We start from the raw sequence: 15,418 nt of genomic DNA on the forward strand, positions 1-15,418 counted from the left end.
TGACTTTGAACCTGGCTTCTTCTCTGTGGAAATTTTGACGGGGAATTATTCCAAGCGACAAAGTTCTATCCTGAGCCAATAGGCTCTGTTACTTGGTATCTGAGGGCAGCATCCGGTGGCTTTGCTCCACGGAGCATCTTCCCCTTCGATGTAAGCTCGTACTTACGTCATGGGTCACTGTTTGGTTGCTGGTCTGAAGTTAAACATCCCGCAATTACCGACCTGCCCCGAACTCAGGGACTGGGTTCCGTGGGCGATGTGTCATTCTGCCACGAGGCAGATCATCGCTGCCCCACCTGCCAATTCCCAGACTACTACATTACCGAATCTGATATATCTGAAGAAGGTATACATCCATAAATAAGAATTTTCTGATCGAAGACCACTATACTCTATCTTTGACAGCATGGTATCGCTACCAATACTAGTTGACTGCACAGAGAAGCTCATGAAAAAAGAGATTGAGCACGATACTGTCGGTGCATTTTCAGGGGCGATTGATGTGGAGGACCTGAAGAGTTGAAGTTTGGCAATATTAATCAAGATTTGTGGGCAACCTTGTCTATGGACAATCATAATCTATACTCACGTACTCGGCTATGTTTGCACAAAGCGTACCTAGAGACCCTTTTTGAGCATTTTAAATCTTATTTTATGCCAATATGTTATCAGCGCCCATTAAAAGCACGAAAATCATGACTTGTGTTGTCGGTTCAAAGGAACCTTCTCATGTGCAATACTAGCCACAAATTATGAAATAGAAAGGTGCAAGTTGACGATGGATATAATGATAATATCCTAGTCTCCAGGCTTCAAGAGAGAAACAAGGTCGATTTATCAGCCAATAATTTAAGCTTACTGGATAAAAGGAATGGACCCCTTGTGACAAAGATTGTCCAAACAACTGATTAGTGTGATCAAATCATGCAAGTTCCGCCAAGGACAGGGAAAAAACCCGGTTCATGCCGGTTGCTTGACGTATTCTGTGTAGATCACTAGGACCAGAAGTACTCTAGAGATGAGATACGAGTAAAAGGAAGGTGATCACACCGGATCGATCGGCATGCAGCATGTGGAAAATAATCTGAAATACTGACTGACTCCATAGGACGTGCTGTCAGAATCATTCCGGCTGTTGATATTCGTTGGTTCCAAACGCCGGAGGACCCTGGTTACGCGTCAATTGCGTGGCGGGGCAACCCGTGCCGTAAGTCATGACTTGCAACTAAGCCTTCTCAATCGACGCCATTCTCTCCTCTTTTTTCTTTCCAAAATTTGACTCTCAGAAACGCAACAAAATTCACCGATTTGGAAGATGATGTTATTCTTTCTCCTTTTTGAGAAACGCATTGTTGTTTTTGTCCATGGCCAACACTAGCTGCGAATTGTATTAGGGGGCATGAAATTTGAAGAGATATGTAAGGTAGTTGAGCGGAGGCTTGGTTCTCTTGAATTGCTTGGTCAAATTGCTTGTCTCATTACTTAGCACGCAACTTCGTTCTGCGTAATTGTCCGCTTAAAAGGGAGGGAAATACTCTAGGGCTCTAGGAAGTGGGGTCGCTTGGCGACGGGAGGGACGTACGCGGCAGACGTGTACAACAGGTGAAGGGTTCTTATCGAGCCCTGTTTCTCGCTTGCTCCTAGTACATAATCTTTTCTAGAGGTTGGAACATTTCCCTCGTAACTTCTCAAACGCAGTGCATTTTTTTTGGAGAAAAAAGAAAAAAAATCTATACCCGTCCTCTTCAATTTTGCTATTGATACCCCACGCGACCGAGCGACCTCCCCGCCTTGTTCAAGGTGCCATGCGGTCAAGCGACCCCTTTGCCAGTGAGGCAGACGACTATAGTCGGTTTGGAAGTGCGACAAGTCAGCTACCTGATTTCAATCAGCGCAGTGCTTCTTACGGCTATTCGGTTTCTCGGGCACCACCAGATCCGCCACGCTATTCACAGGTCGTCATGCCCCAACATGAATTTATACGGCCGTGGTACGACGTAAGAGGATGGTCTTTGCGAAAAAAGTTGATTGTCGCGGCGTGTATTGTGGTCGTCATTGTGGCCATTATCGTTGGGGCTGTTGAAGGGGTCAAGGCAACCGAGTATCCTAATTACTCTCAACTTAACTATACCCTGGTTGACACATATTCGGGCTCATCTTTCTTTGACAATTTCGAGTACTATACAGCAACCGATCCAACTGATGGTTTTGTGCAGTAGGTGCACCTGTCTTAGAGGTGGATTTGTTCTAAACTGACTGCTCTAAGATATGTCGATTCCCAGACAGCATCTCAAATGAATCTAACCTATGCGTCTGACTCATCCGTTGTCATAAAAGTTGACACCGACACTCAAAATCAGACAAGCGGGCGAAAATCGGTTCGCATCACCTCAACAAATACATATGACAGCGGACTCTTCGTCTTCGACGTTGTCCACACTCCCTATGGATGTGCAACCTGGCCAGCACTTTGGCTTACCGATCCCTCGAATTGGCCTGAAAATGGCGAGATCGATGTCATGGAATCAAATAACAAAGCAACCCACGGAAATGAGATGACATTACATACAACGAGCGGTTGCAAAATGAATGCCAAACGCAAGGAGACCGGCACAGCTAAATACACCAACTGTCTTAATACAGCAAATGACAATTCTGGTTGCGGAGTGCAGGGCAACGCGGCCACTTCTGGTGAGAAGTTCAATGAAAACGGTGGTGGAGTAAGGCTTCAAATCAACCATTGAAAGCTCATTCTTTTCTTACTTTTTTCTTATCAGGTGTACGCCATGGAATTACGGGACGCGGGAATCCGGGTCTGGATGTTCGCACGAGATGATATTCCATCCGATATCTCAAATTCAAGCAGTACCCCGGACCCATCGACATGGGGTGAAGCGTTAGCCGACTTCCCAAGTACAAACTGCGATATCAGCTCTCACTTTCGCAATCAAAGTATCATCGCCAACATCGACATTTGTGGCGACCTTGCAGGTGCTTCCGCTTATTACACTAGTCTCTACGACTGCCCAGAGACATGTACCCAATGGGCGGCGGAAAATGGAGCCAACTTCACAAACGCTTACTGGGAGTTTAATAGTTTCAAAGTATATCAAGCGTCATAACCTCTTATATACCACATCTAGACTGTTTGTTGCAAGCTAGTGGTCTTCCTTGGATACCAAGTTAATCAATACCCAGAGAATGAATAATCTAATATACAATCTTATTTGGAAGTCAGGAGATGGTTCCTTCTCACAATGAGAACCTAAGCCAAAAGGCACCTACATAGACCAGATAATGTCTACCGGGTGGGCTTTCCTATCCCGGCCGCCGCCGGTTTGATGAGAGTGCTCAGGCTCAGGCTCAGTGAGCAGATGTCAGTATTCGCTTAGACTCAAGCTTAATCATTATCCCGAAAATATCCGCACAAACCCCTTGTCCAAGCACCGAGGCTATATACCATTCGATCAGCGTATGTTTGACATGATTCTTCCAAGGAATGTATCATCTTACCGGGGGGAGGATCTCTTGAAGGCCCACCAAGGCCCGCCGTTCTTCTTCTTCTCGGCCTTTTCGGCAGCCTCACGCTCTTTCAAGTGCTCATATATAAGTACCTGCTGGGGATCGCTGAGCATTGCTCGGCGATTTACTTGGCTACACAATTAATTGAGTCGCCAAAAGACTTTCAAAATCGCCCGAGCAACAAGCCATGAAGAGCGCATACCGCTGTCGCCAGATCTTATACCCCACCGCCACAACAACCAGAATAACAACTACTGTCAAAATCCCATGGGCGTCGAGATGCCGGCAGCGGCGAAGGGTGAGAGAGGGGAGGAGGGAGCTGGGGGTTTGTGGCGCATGGGCCAGGAGCAGGGGGAGAGCCATTTTCGATGTCGATATCGAGGGAGCTGTCTTCGTTTCATATACAGGGTCATGAAAATGTGAGCTGTGAAAGTAAAGTGATCTTTAGTTTAGAGTTCACCAGGTACTCTTTCCTTGACCGTCACACTCGAAATATTAATAAAGGAAGATGAAAATACAGTATAAACATCAATTATCTTGGCTTATTCAAGCAAGTCGAGTAATATTTTAAAGACGGGAATATCTTGCTTCATTGGTTCTGCTAATTCTGAATATTCATATCGGACAGGAGATTGAAAAGGATCTTCAGAGTTTACTGGTGCAGGTGGCAGCTGAAGGAATACCAAATTTCGAGATATCCTCATTGGTTCTACCGTCAACTGCCAGTTCTGCTAAAGCTCGGCCAAATGCAGGTGCAAACTTGAATGCATGAGCCGCTCCCAGACCCACGATAATATCGGGATGGTTTTCCAATGGACTGAGGACAAATTGCCGGTCGGGTGTTATTGAATACTGGCAAGTCACCGTGCGGAGGGGTTGGCGTTTGTGATCGGGAATGAGACTCTTCAAGAAAGATGATAGTTGCTGAAGTAACTCTGGAGAATGGACGTATGTGCGCTGTTCCGGTGTCATAAAATTATTTGCAGTATCCCGGGCTGCCTTGATGGTGGGCTCTCCGTAGCAAGGGAACCCATAAAAACATGTTGTCCCCATCCAAATCCAGACAGGGAAACGATCCGCTTGAAAGTCAACAGGCTCCGTGGGTTTGAAGTATGTGACTTGCTCTTGCATTACAGATATCGGGATGTGCGTGCCCAGAGGCGCGAGGAGCTTATTTACCCACGCGTCTGTCGCCAAAATGACCTTGCTTGCTTGAAACTGGCTTTTGGATGTTTTTATCACAACCCCATCGCCCGATGTCTTGGGATACACGCGATCGACGCGAGTCTGGTCCTTCAGTACTGCCCCATGGGTACGTGCAAGAGATTGTAAAAGGCTGACTGTCTTAGAAGCGTGGGCAATCCCGCTATCTGCCGTGAACACAGTAGCCACATTTTCGGGAACGTCAAATTGTGGCCATCTGTTCTTTACTTCTTGAGGACTTAGCAGCTCGTATGGTACTTCACTAGCATCCAGACTTGTCGTGAAGTCGGTAGCCTGTACTGGTGCACCCTGCTCCTCAGGAAAGAAAATCACGCCGCCCGTAGTGGTCAATAACTTTTGGCCAGTGATCCTTTCGAGCTCGGCCCAATCTTTGTAAGCTGATTTAGCTAAGCGCACATACTCTGGCGTAAAATTTGAGGTCCGAACGATGCGTGATGTATCGTGAGAGGCTCCATGAACGTGTCCAAATTCGAACTGCTCAAAGGCGATCACTTTGGCGCCCTTTCGGGCAGCGTAGTATGCTGCCCCACTTCCAAGCACGCCGAGTCCAACGACTGCCACATCGTACTGTTCCATTTTCCTGACTTACTCGCTTTGAAAGCGGTCTTTCCTGATAATTTGAATAGAAGAATGTCTATGATATCAGTGTATGAGAAAAATCATATTTAAAATGTGTTCCTATCAATGTTCGATTATAAACACCCCGGATCCGGTCCGTTCACGTGCAAGCATGCGATTCACAAATGACAATAACCATCTTCGGAGTGTTGCGTCCGCAACAAAAGTGCCTATGCGTAACTTCCACCACTTAGAGCCCTCTGAATGTAATAACCGGAGCTTGCATGACCATCTCCGCCGGACTCGCAAAAATACCGATCACGAGATCGGCCTCTATCCGATTGGATCCTTTCATGCATGATGAGCTAATTGGAGACTAGGTGACGAGAAGTGTACTTGAACTTAAAAAATCAAAAGAAAAAACATGCTTATTAACCCTGCCCCTAGAGCTTCAGATATTTCTAATACTGAAAAAGGAAATGTCATAGCTAAAGGGGAGTGCACAAAGTATTGATAAGAGTAGACGTTATCCGAAGCACAGATTTGAAAGCTGTTGATAGCCCGTCACACTAGCAATAAGTTTAAGTTGACATGTTTGAAATACTTAGACTCATTTCTGTTGTTCATATTTTTTCAATGAGATATAGACAACGTTTTTGTCATCACCTTCAATATCACCCGAAGTAGAACTTGAGCTTACTGAATATCTCTTCACAGCCACGCGGTGAAAATCTCCACTTTCCAAGATTTTCAATAACCTGATACCTTGAATGAGATAATCACCAATTTTCACAGGGTGATGCTTAGTTTATTTGTTTGTTTGAGTCGATAAGAAGGCTTGCCTGGGAAACTTCCCGGGCTAGAGAAGCCCCCCCTCCCGGGGAGATAAATTTCGTCAATTGACAGGTGAGGGTTTGCATATTGATAAGCCTGTGTTCGCCCAAGATTTGGTGGATAAAAAAGGGACGATAGTTGGGTCACTTGGTCGGGCGGTGGGAAAGTCTGACTGAATAAACACAGGAAATATAATAACAAACTTGAGCTCTCTTCTAGAAACTTATTTTCAAAAGTGCAGGCCTATTTAGATGTAAGGTTTCATCTAGCAATAAGAATGAAACTTCAAAAAAAAAATCAATTGGAAGTTACTTAAATAGCTGGATCCAGAGAACAATAATTTATCTAAGCCGATGGCTGACTCTTGATGAGTGACTTCAATCCTTGCAATAAATCGGCCTTCAGGTCTTCAAATTCCTCAATACCACAGCTAATTCTGAGAAGTTTTTCATCGCACGTTGCATCGCTCATTGCTCGCCATTCCATCAAACTTTCCACTCCACCTAAGCTAGTTGCATGTTGGAACACAAACATTCGGGTTGGAAGTCTGCGTGCAAGGTCTGAACTTTTGGCCCATACGGAAAATACAGGCCCAAATCCTCCAGGCATCTGCTTTCTGAGCCAGCCATGCTCTAAGTCGACATGTTGAAGTGACGCGTGCTGTACAGAATCCAAGCCTTGAGAAACAAGACTATTTTTGTCTTTTAGCTCACTGTGTATCCATCCAGCAAGACATTGTGCAGTTTGGGCTTGTTTTGTCACTCGAAGATGCAGAGTGCGAGCAGAACGAATACCCAACCAGCCTTCAAGGCTGCCCATAACACTACCAATATATTGGCGGTCCTTGTGAAGCTTTTTGAGCCAACCGTCCTTAACTCGGTCTGGGTGGAGAACTAGGAGGCCACAGAGCATGTCAGAATGACCACCAACATACTTAGTTCCACTGTGCATGACAATATCAGCCCCAAAGTCGAGGGGGTTCTGCAGAGGGGGCGGTGCAAATGTCGAGTCCACTATCAAATAAGCCCCCTTTTGAGATGATTTGGCACGAAAATAGGCAAGATTTCGCGCTTCTCCTGTAGGGTTCAGTGGCGTCTCCACATGCACAATATCTCCAGGCTCAGCTTGATCAAGTTGCGATAGATCCAACTTTTGAACGCCTGTTAATCTTTGAATGATGTCAAGGACGCCATGACACCCATGATACCCACCTTCAATAAAAATACGTCGAGGGTTGATGAGGACCAGAATCGCGTGAAAAGCTGACAGTCCAGTAGAGTAAGTAATCACTTCGCCCCCCATAAGATTGCGTAGTAATATCTCGAAGCGGCTAGAATTCGGTGCAGTATAGCGAGAGTATACATGAGAGTCGTAAGGATTGTTTGGCTATTAACTTCATTAAAATTTTGCGACAACATTTCTCTCCGGGTATTCTCACGTCTTTATTCTCTTCGGGGACAAGTTGGTCTGCGTCCCTTGCGTAGCGAAAGTTCACCGCAACATGCATCGCAGGAGCGATTGCACGATGAGGGCTGACAAAATCATCGGCATGGACAGCTCTTGTGGCCATTGCCATGTCTGAAAGAGCATCATTTAGAGCTTCTGATGTCAAAACAAAGCCCGATGCATCTTCCATTGTCTCCAAGGATCCCATTGTGTGTGTGTGTGTGTGTGTGTGTGTGTTTTGATACGGAAGAAAGTCTGCGAGTTCCAAAAAAAATAGTTCTTCAAGGAAGTGATTCAGTTCGATCAATTCATTGATCTAACCATGAAAAATATAGATTGGACCGTAGAAGTTGTATTCATGTCCACTTCGTGTACGGCGTAGCACATGATCGGAGGCCTCCGGATTCTCGGGCTAATTATGGAGATGGAAGCTTTATCATGGGCTTGAGACATTTTCAGTGTAAGTTTCGTATGAGGTAGACAGATCTGTCTACTATTGAAGGGACGTGACATTTCTTGCTACCCACGTCCCTTAGTATTTTGGAATAGTTATATTGCCAGATCTCAAAATTGAAGAGCAAGCTTCATTCCACGCGTTGATTGAACCAAGCGTTATCGAGGTCGTTTCCCTCAAATGCACCGTATCCATCGAACGATGCATACATACTTGGTTTGCCCAACCTCGGAGTGACTCCGAGTGGAATGGATAATTGATGGAACGGGCGTTAGTTTATTATTTCGGTCAAGGTCCAACGGGGAGCTGCTGGCCGAGTACCGAACAACTTTAGGTAAACTATCGGCCTTCCTACAGAGGAAACAGATAGCGACATAGTCGCTATGGTGAACAGTCCACCAGTCCCCCCACCATAAGGTGCCGGGGCCCTCGAGATCCACGGTCGACCGTTCACGTGATCGGGTCGATGCCGTCGTAGCGCGTGATATGCAGGAGCTTTTTGAGCCGTCAAACCTTCTTTCGTGGAACTTCCATACATGGACCAGGGTCTTATCGGCTAGCTAGTGGATGAGCCATGTCTGGGATCATGCGGCCAATTCACCGTCGGTCGTCCTCCGTACGAAAACGATGTTACTACAGCGGAAGATTTATATCGTGTGTTCTTTACACCGGCGCGTGACCGGAAGTCTTGAAAGAACCGTCTTGAAATAAAGTCGCAAAAGGACAAAAAACAAGCAATATAGAGACCTTTGGATTTTTTGTGAAGATTATTCAGGTCTGCCTTCCTCGTTGCAGGTTCATTTGGGTGTCGGTCATTCACTATGGCTTCCGCGGTTGCCTCTCTATTTGGATACAGTTCCAAAAACATTCTAGATAAGAAACCTATCCTGAATGAGCCACCAAAGGCGCTCCCATCATCCTGGTATCGCTCGCCAGAGATGTATGAATTGGAGAGACGGGCTATATTCTCGAAGAAATGGCTTTTAATAACCCACAAACTACGCTTCAAGAAGGCCGGTGACTTCCTTCGCTTCGAGCAAGCCGGCTTCTCATTTATGCTATGTCTAGATCGAGAGGGTAACTTGAACGGCTTTCACAATATATGTCGCCATCGAGCGTTCCCTCTTCTTCATGAGAACGAGGGGAATGTTAAAATTCTTTCTTGCAAATACCACGGATGGTCTTATGGCCTCAACGGAAAACTAGCCAAGGCACCACGATTCGATGATGTGCCTGGGTTTGACAAAGACAATCAGAATCTATTTCCCATTCACGTTCATATCGATGCTTTAGGTTTTGTCTGGGTTAACCTCGACTCTTCACCCAACCCTGTCCTCTGGGATGAGGATTTCAAGGGAGTGGACACCCAAGAGAGATTCCAAGCATTTGACTTCAGCCAGTATGATTTTGATCACACGTGGCATATGGACGGTGATTATAATTGGAAAACTCTCGCCGATAACTACAATGAGTGCTATCATTGTACTGTTGCACATCCGGATGTTGTGAATTTAGCCGATTTATCATACTACCATACTGTTTCGAAAGGTGGACATATTCAACACTTCTCTCGTCCCAAACATGATAAAGAGGATGAGGACATTCACAATGCAAGTACATATTACTTTCCCAATGCTTGCATGACAGTCTCGTGAGTCCCATCGTTGAATGAAATCCCTTGCCTAGCATATGTCTCGAGTACTAAAATCAATCAACATGTGTAGTCCTCATTTCTTCTATATGATGAGATGCGTACCCACTTCTGTGGGGACTTGCTCCATGGAGTATGAAGTCTATCGTCACAAAGATGCCTCTGACGCAGATTTTGAATATATTGATTCATTCTTCAAGCGAGTTCTTGCTGAAGACAAGTACCTTTGCAATGCTGCCCAAAAGAATTTGAATGCTGGCGTTTTTGTGAATGGACAACTTCATCCTGAACTGGAAAGTGCTCCGTTATACTTCCAAAATAGGGTGAGAAGTCTTCTCTTGAATCACCGCGAAGAGGAACAAAAAGAGAGAAGGGAAATCTGGCCAGCTCGGCAATTTGCAACTGGGTCGGCTACCGCGAAGGACATTGCCTTTTGTTCAGGTTTGGCATGCTCGGCCGATGGTAATGGTAACTTGGAATGGTAGTTCAGCTATATGCCATGCCAATGAGTCTGTAACAGCACAAATTTCACGTTAATTACATATCGCTTCAAATACCTCTTGAGAGCCAACTGTAATTGTACCACTTAGGAAAACTTTTACCCTTGATGAAACATCGTACACGTCCAATAGATCACAAAGATCAAAGATCGTACAACAACTTGTTCCGCCAAGCACAAGAGCACATACTGATATTGGAACTCGCAGAAAACCTTAAATGCAGTGTTTTTTTCTTTCGTGTAATATTTGTCATTTCCCGCCACTCGAAATACAGCCAAAGAACTTTGTGTCAGCAAGTTACTCTTATCGCGATCTTCTAGAGTGGGTTCTTGAAGAGTGGGTCGCCCCCGCGCCTCGTGTCTGGACCGGCTCAAGGTCCGATAACCCCGCGCCTCGTTTCTCTTAAAGCTACATCAATATTTACATTGTCTTTGATTTGTTCGTGTTGTTTCCCGTCCGACCGTGCAAATGTCCCTGGTTAACTCCCGTGTTGGCAAGAGATCGCACCAAGCGTGTGAAAACTGTAGGTCAGTTCTGAAGTCCCAGGTATCCAGCCAGTATGGAAATATGATCCCGTTTGCTGAGAGAGATTGGTAGACGCAAAAAGACAAGATGTCCAGGAGAACGACCAGAATGCTCAAACTGTACTCGCCTAAAACAAACATGCCAGTATAGAAGAGATTATGACTCTTTTGGGCGTCCAGAAGGTAGTGATCGGGTTCTGGTATGGATCAATCTGCATTTACAAATATAATTTCAAGCTCATTCAGATTTAGGAGGATCGACTACAACAACTAGAAGAGAGAATGGAATTGATGCTGGAAGGAACTATGTGCGCATCATTCTTGTCGAATTCTTGAGGGACAATGCTGATGGTAGCAGGCCGAGTCGCCCATTTGAGCCAGGGAATCCAGGGTCCTATCCCTACGGGCTCAACAACAATCCAGTATCATCTATATCTTCTGATAATCAGTGGGAATCACCCCCCAAGCATCTTGGATTGCATGATGATGGGACTTCACCTGTTGCGAAGTCGAAATCACCGATGGCGATGCCGTCCAAAGATTTAGTGTCAGAGGCTGTTGAACTTTACTTTCAATTTTGTCATAAACAACCTCTGTGGCTTTTTGATTCGGATAATCTTTGTTTCTTGGAAGATTGTCGCCACGAAGTGATTTTTGGTATACTCAGCCTGGCATTGCGCTATTCCAATAATCAGTCCCTCAGAGGAAATATCGACCAATTATGCCGACAATATGCCGACGCAGCTCATAACTTAATTATGATGCGAATTTCTCATGGAAACGTGCATCTTTCTACAATGCAGAGTCTTTGTTTGATTGCTCTTGCTGAGTACATTGGTCAGTCTTTTATTTCCACCTTGAACTATCTGCAACTCATTTTTTGTTTGCAGCGAACGATACTCATCTCGCTTGGGTACATATGGGTCTTGTTACAAGTCTTGCAAAGTCTGGTGAGATCGATATTGAATTGCACGAAGGGGAGATTACTCCAACCTTAGAAGCTCGTCGAAGGCTTTTTTGGAGTATACACTTTCTCAGTCAGCAATATGGTCCTCGTAGTATGCAAGTTAATATGCTAGGAGACATCCACAGTCCAAAATACATGGCCATCAATTTCGACTCTTCTCGAGAAATGGGAGTTCAGCCGCCACAAATACCGCAAGAAATTGACTGCTTCACCACTAAATCCGGGATCTGGAATTACATGGTACAGCTGGCGTCCCTTTGGAACGAGGCTCAGTATTATGTTTCCTACTGTGCCAGTGGAGACTTGACCCCTCCTTGGTCAGTTGAGTCCGGATATTCAATAATTGGAGCACACTTGATGGATATTGAGACTAAATTCCCAACGTCACATCGATATGATTCTATGAGATTTCAAGAACAGGCAGTGGAAGACTTGTATCGAGACCGCAGCTACTGGAGTCCATGGCTCTATCTTCAGTTCACTTATCACGCCATTCATTGCATTCTCAATCATCCTTTTCTATACTCTTGGAGGCCTCAGCAGTCGTCTCAGCTTGCAGTGCCGAATACCTTCTGGAAGACATCTTCGGAGCTTGCGCTTATCCATACAACATGGATAGCTCGACTCATCGAAATGATAACTGAGAAAGAGTATCAACTCTCAGATCCGTTTCTCGGCCATACTGTTGCTGTAGCGGCTTCCATTCAAATTTACTACTGTCGTGCCGCAGATTCTGCTGTCAGGGAATCTGCCCAAAGGATGGTCGAGACATGCATGAAGTTCTTGAGTAAATTGGCGGCAAATATGCCAAGATGCCATGCAATAGTGAGTCCGCTCCGAAATATTTTCAAGCGGTAAGAGCTAACTAATATACACAGCATCAGAAGCTCCAGGCACTTGTTCACTCCGCCTTTGCAGTAAGCCCCAGTTCAAACAATCATCATTCTCCTAGAAGAACATTATCAATAAACACTGAGTTAATGTGGGATATCCTGTTCCACAATTCCCCAAATACATCCTTGAACCCTCAAGGTAAAAGCCTGTTCGACCCATCATTCTTTGAAAATCCAGGAGAGAAGCGGCCGGACAAGGTCACAGTTGAAACAGAGATATTTCATCATTCCACAAGAACTGTGGATATGTCAGATGGTGGACAAGCATTACCACCTTATTCGAGCACTGTGAATTCTCACTTCGCCACCGAAAACTTGGAATCTCAACATTTGGATCAAAGCAATACCGTTTCAATTGAGACCAGTGCAAACCAGGTCCCAATGCAACGAGATGCATTTCCATGGTCAGGGTCTGGGTTTCAGAGCAATATGTCCTTCATGGACATAACTCGTGACCCATTTTATCAATTCCAAGACCATGAAAATCCTTATCTAGGAATTTGGCAAATTGGAAATCTCTAATGTTCTTAATATTTCTGTTTACACAAGATGTATATACTTCTGCCTTTGCCTCGAAATCTTTTCTTGGGCATCATGAAAACACAGAGACTTCTCGTCAGATCAGACGCTCTGCCTTCCCCTTGATTCAAGGGGAAATAGCACTGCAAGAATGCCTGCCATGCCAAGCAAGCCAGCACAGACATATATTGGCACTGGACTTGATGTTGATGTAAAAGCACCTATGAGTGCAGAAACCATTCCCATCAAACGATTTAGTGCAACAGCAATTCCGTTTCCAGTACCACGATGTGCTGAGGGAAGTATCTCAACGGTATAAGCGTAGAGAGTGGCGTAATACATGTTTATTGTAACGGAAATTGCGCAGGCAAATCCCAGATTCTGAGCACTTGTTTTCACAGCAGTATAACCAAAGAAGAATGCCACTGAATGGTATGAGTTTGAGTTATGGTTTGAGTGCATTGATGCGAAAAGCTTACTAGTTATCAAAGCCCCAGTTGCCATGGTTCTTTTCCGACCAAAGATTGGCATCTCACACATGTAGGCGGCCATAATAGGGCCGGGGACAGCGCATACATTGGTAATTGCGTAATTTCTCCATGTCAGGTAGGTGGAGTCGTCGCCAGCAGCGGCATTTCGAGACGCCAGATATTCGGGTAAATAAACATAATACAATGCATATCCCAGTCCGATCAATGCCCATGATAGCCATACTAGGGATGTTGAGAAAGCCATGGTTTTAGTTGCGAATAGGCCCCGAAAATGAACAGCCAATTCCGAAAAAGACGCTTTGTTTTTGGCATGAGTACTGTTAATGTGACCACAGGCTTGGAGCTGCTCCAGCGTTAGATTAGATGTTCGGTCATATTTCTGAGCAAGATTATCGAGCGTTTTCACGACCTCCTCATCATGTCCTTGACAGAGTAAGAACTTGGGAGTCTCGTGAAACCTAATGACTAACACCCGGGCAATACTCAAAATAAAAACAAGCGTGCCACAGGTGTAGAAAAGATATCTCCAGCCCATGTTATTGGCATTGGTACATGGAGAAGAGCCATCAGATGGACAGCTGTAACCCGCTGTTTTGGTATAAGTAAGCCAAAAGACACTTATGTGGATCATGATGAAAACCTACCCATGAAAGGCCAGGCAACAAGGCCAGCCACAGTTTGGCCAACACCCCACCACCCTGCTAGAAGAGTCAGAAGCCATTGTTTGTTCGAAGGTAGGTATTCTAGAAAGACAGTGGTGTCAAGAACCAGATTACCACCCGACCCAAAGGCTGATATTGCTACTAGAGTAGCCCAGGCATGATAGCTTCCAGCAGCGCCCGCGGTGATAGCAAACACAGCACTTGTAAGCAGAGAAAAATTAAAGGCCCATTTTCGACCAATTATATCAGCTGTAATGCCCCAAAATAGCGCGCCCGCTAACAAAGCAATATAAAATCCCAGCTGTGCACCCCTTTTGAATGTCGGGGGATATTGCGCGACAACTTGATCAGCCGAGATGCTCATTAAAAACAGTAATAAAGAGTCGACGCCATATCTGGTTGCTGGCTGTTAATATTTTTTTCCACGTAAAAGTCAATATAGTTCTAGCTTGGCATACCCGAATCCATTCAGGAAAAATAGTTTGGTATGATACCCTGTGAACCCTATTCCATCAATGGCCTATTCTCGGTAAGAATTTTTACACAACGATACAAACAGAAATCTTCAAATCAAGCCTTACTTCATTCACGAGCTTCATCTTAGCAGCGAGAGCATGATCAACTTCAACTTGTTCAAGTTGCAGCAAATCATCATGACCAGTTACAATGGCACTTGATGACATTATCGCTTGTTCTTGGCTCACGTCCGTAGACTGTGACCCTCCCTTCTTGACAGCATCGGAATCCATCTTATGGCTCATTAGCAGCGCTATTGATGTCCGCGTGGTGTCTTGAATAAAAAGAATGGAGGACAGAAGCTAATAGCATCAAGTATAATCTGATTGTGATTAAAACCGCTTGGTACGCACAAGACGGACAGATCATTTATATTTCTCAGAATTGAGTTCAGCTACCCTCTTTCTGTCAAGAGTGGATCTCAACAATACCTGTCATTATATACGTCTTAGACCCAACCCCCATCCTCCGTCATCAAGCTCCTCCCTAGCTCTGGGGAGAAGCTCCACAGCACACAGATGAGTGGGCTGGTAGCCGTGCTCGAGTGACCCACTGTGTGTATTTGGATAAGGGCATATAATGCGGGCACGAATGAGTTGATATCACGGTGGAGAAACCACTTGGAACCTTTGATGACCTTGGACGTAATCCATCGAT

General features: G+C 45.1%; 7 protein-coding genes across 7 annotated transcripts; 3 read left to right on the top strand and 4 right to left on the bottom strand.

The window, feature by feature from the left end:
• Window positions 1–1,805: 1,805 nt before the first annotated feature.
• N7462_006052 (glycoside hydrolase family 16 protein) lies at window positions 1,806–3,122 on the top strand (the record flags this gene model as incomplete). The annotated part of the gene is made up of 3 exons (XM_057077770.1): window positions 1,806–2,215; window positions 2,267–2,720; window positions 2,778–3,122. The coding sequence occupies 3 exons, from the start codon at window positions 1,806–1,808 to the stop codon at window positions 3,120–3,122; spliced, it is 1,209 nt and encodes a 402-aa protein (XP_056933350.1).
• A 387-nt stretch (window positions 3,123–3,509) lies between these two features.
• Window positions 3,510–3,885, bottom strand: N7462_006053 (uncharacterized protein; the record flags this gene model as incomplete). Its single annotated transcript, XM_057077771.1, has 2 exons — window positions 3,510–3,654; window positions 3,725–3,885. The coding sequence occupies 2 exons, from the start codon at window positions 3,883–3,885 to the stop codon at window positions 3,510–3,512; spliced, it is 306 nt and encodes a 101-aa protein (XP_056933351.1).
• Window positions 3,886–4,167: 282 nt separating this feature from the next.
• On the bottom strand, window positions 4,168–5,322 carry N7462_006054 (putative sarcosine oxidase; the record flags this gene model as incomplete). Its single annotated transcript, XM_057077772.1, has 1 exon — window positions 4,168–5,322. One exon carries the CDS (start codon window positions 5,320–5,322, stop codon window positions 4,168–4,170), a length of 1,155 nt encoding a protein of 384 aa, XP_056933352.1.
• A 1,161-nt stretch (window positions 5,323–6,483) lies between these two features.
• N7462_006055 (cystathionine beta-lyase) lies at window positions 6,484–7,792 on the bottom strand (the record flags this gene model as incomplete). The annotated part of the gene is made up of 2 exons (XM_057077773.1): window positions 6,484–7,524; window positions 7,577–7,792. The coding sequence occupies 2 exons, from the start codon at window positions 7,790–7,792 to the stop codon at window positions 6,484–6,486; spliced, it is 1,257 nt and encodes a 418-aa protein (XP_056933353.1).
• A 1,067-nt stretch (window positions 7,793–8,859) lies between these two features.
• Window positions 8,860–10,174, top strand: N7462_006056 (iron-sulfur cluster-binding protein, rieske family domain protein; the record flags this gene model as incomplete). Its single annotated transcript, XM_057077774.1, has 2 exons — window positions 8,860–9,689; window positions 9,763–10,174. 2 exons carry the CDS (start codon window positions 8,860–8,862, stop codon window positions 10,172–10,174), a joined length of 1,242 nt encoding a protein of 413 aa, XP_056933354.1.
• Window positions 10,175–11,234: 1,060 nt separating this feature from the next.
• On the top strand, window positions 11,235–13,095 carry N7462_006057 (fungal specific transcription factor domain-containing protein; the record flags this gene model as incomplete). Its single annotated transcript, XM_057077775.1, has 3 exons — window positions 11,235–11,550; window positions 11,604–12,534; window positions 12,810–13,095. The coding sequence occupies 3 exons, from the start codon at window positions 11,235–11,237 to the stop codon at window positions 13,093–13,095; spliced, it is 1,533 nt and encodes a 510-aa protein (XP_056933355.1).
• A 99-nt stretch (window positions 13,096–13,194) lies between these two features.
• N7462_006058 (MFS transporter) lies at window positions 13,195–15,006 on the bottom strand (the record flags this gene model as incomplete). The annotated part of the gene is made up of 5 exons (XM_057077776.1): window positions 13,195–13,517; window positions 13,572–14,171; window positions 14,228–14,640; window positions 14,704–14,765; window positions 14,827–15,006. 5 exons carry the CDS (start codon window positions 15,004–15,006, stop codon window positions 13,195–13,197), a joined length of 1,578 nt encoding a protein of 525 aa, XP_056933356.1.
• Window positions 15,007–15,418: the final 412 nt, after the last annotated feature.

This window comes from Penicillium macrosclerotiorum (assembly GCF_028827735.1).
Source record: "Penicillium macrosclerotiorum strain IBT 26536 chromosome Unknown utg000006l_segment0_segment0, whole genome shotgun sequence".
In the NCBI taxonomy this organism is placed as follows: domain Eukaryota; kingdom Fungi; phylum Ascomycota; class Eurotiomycetes; order Eurotiales; family Aspergillaceae; genus Penicillium; species Penicillium macrosclerotiorum.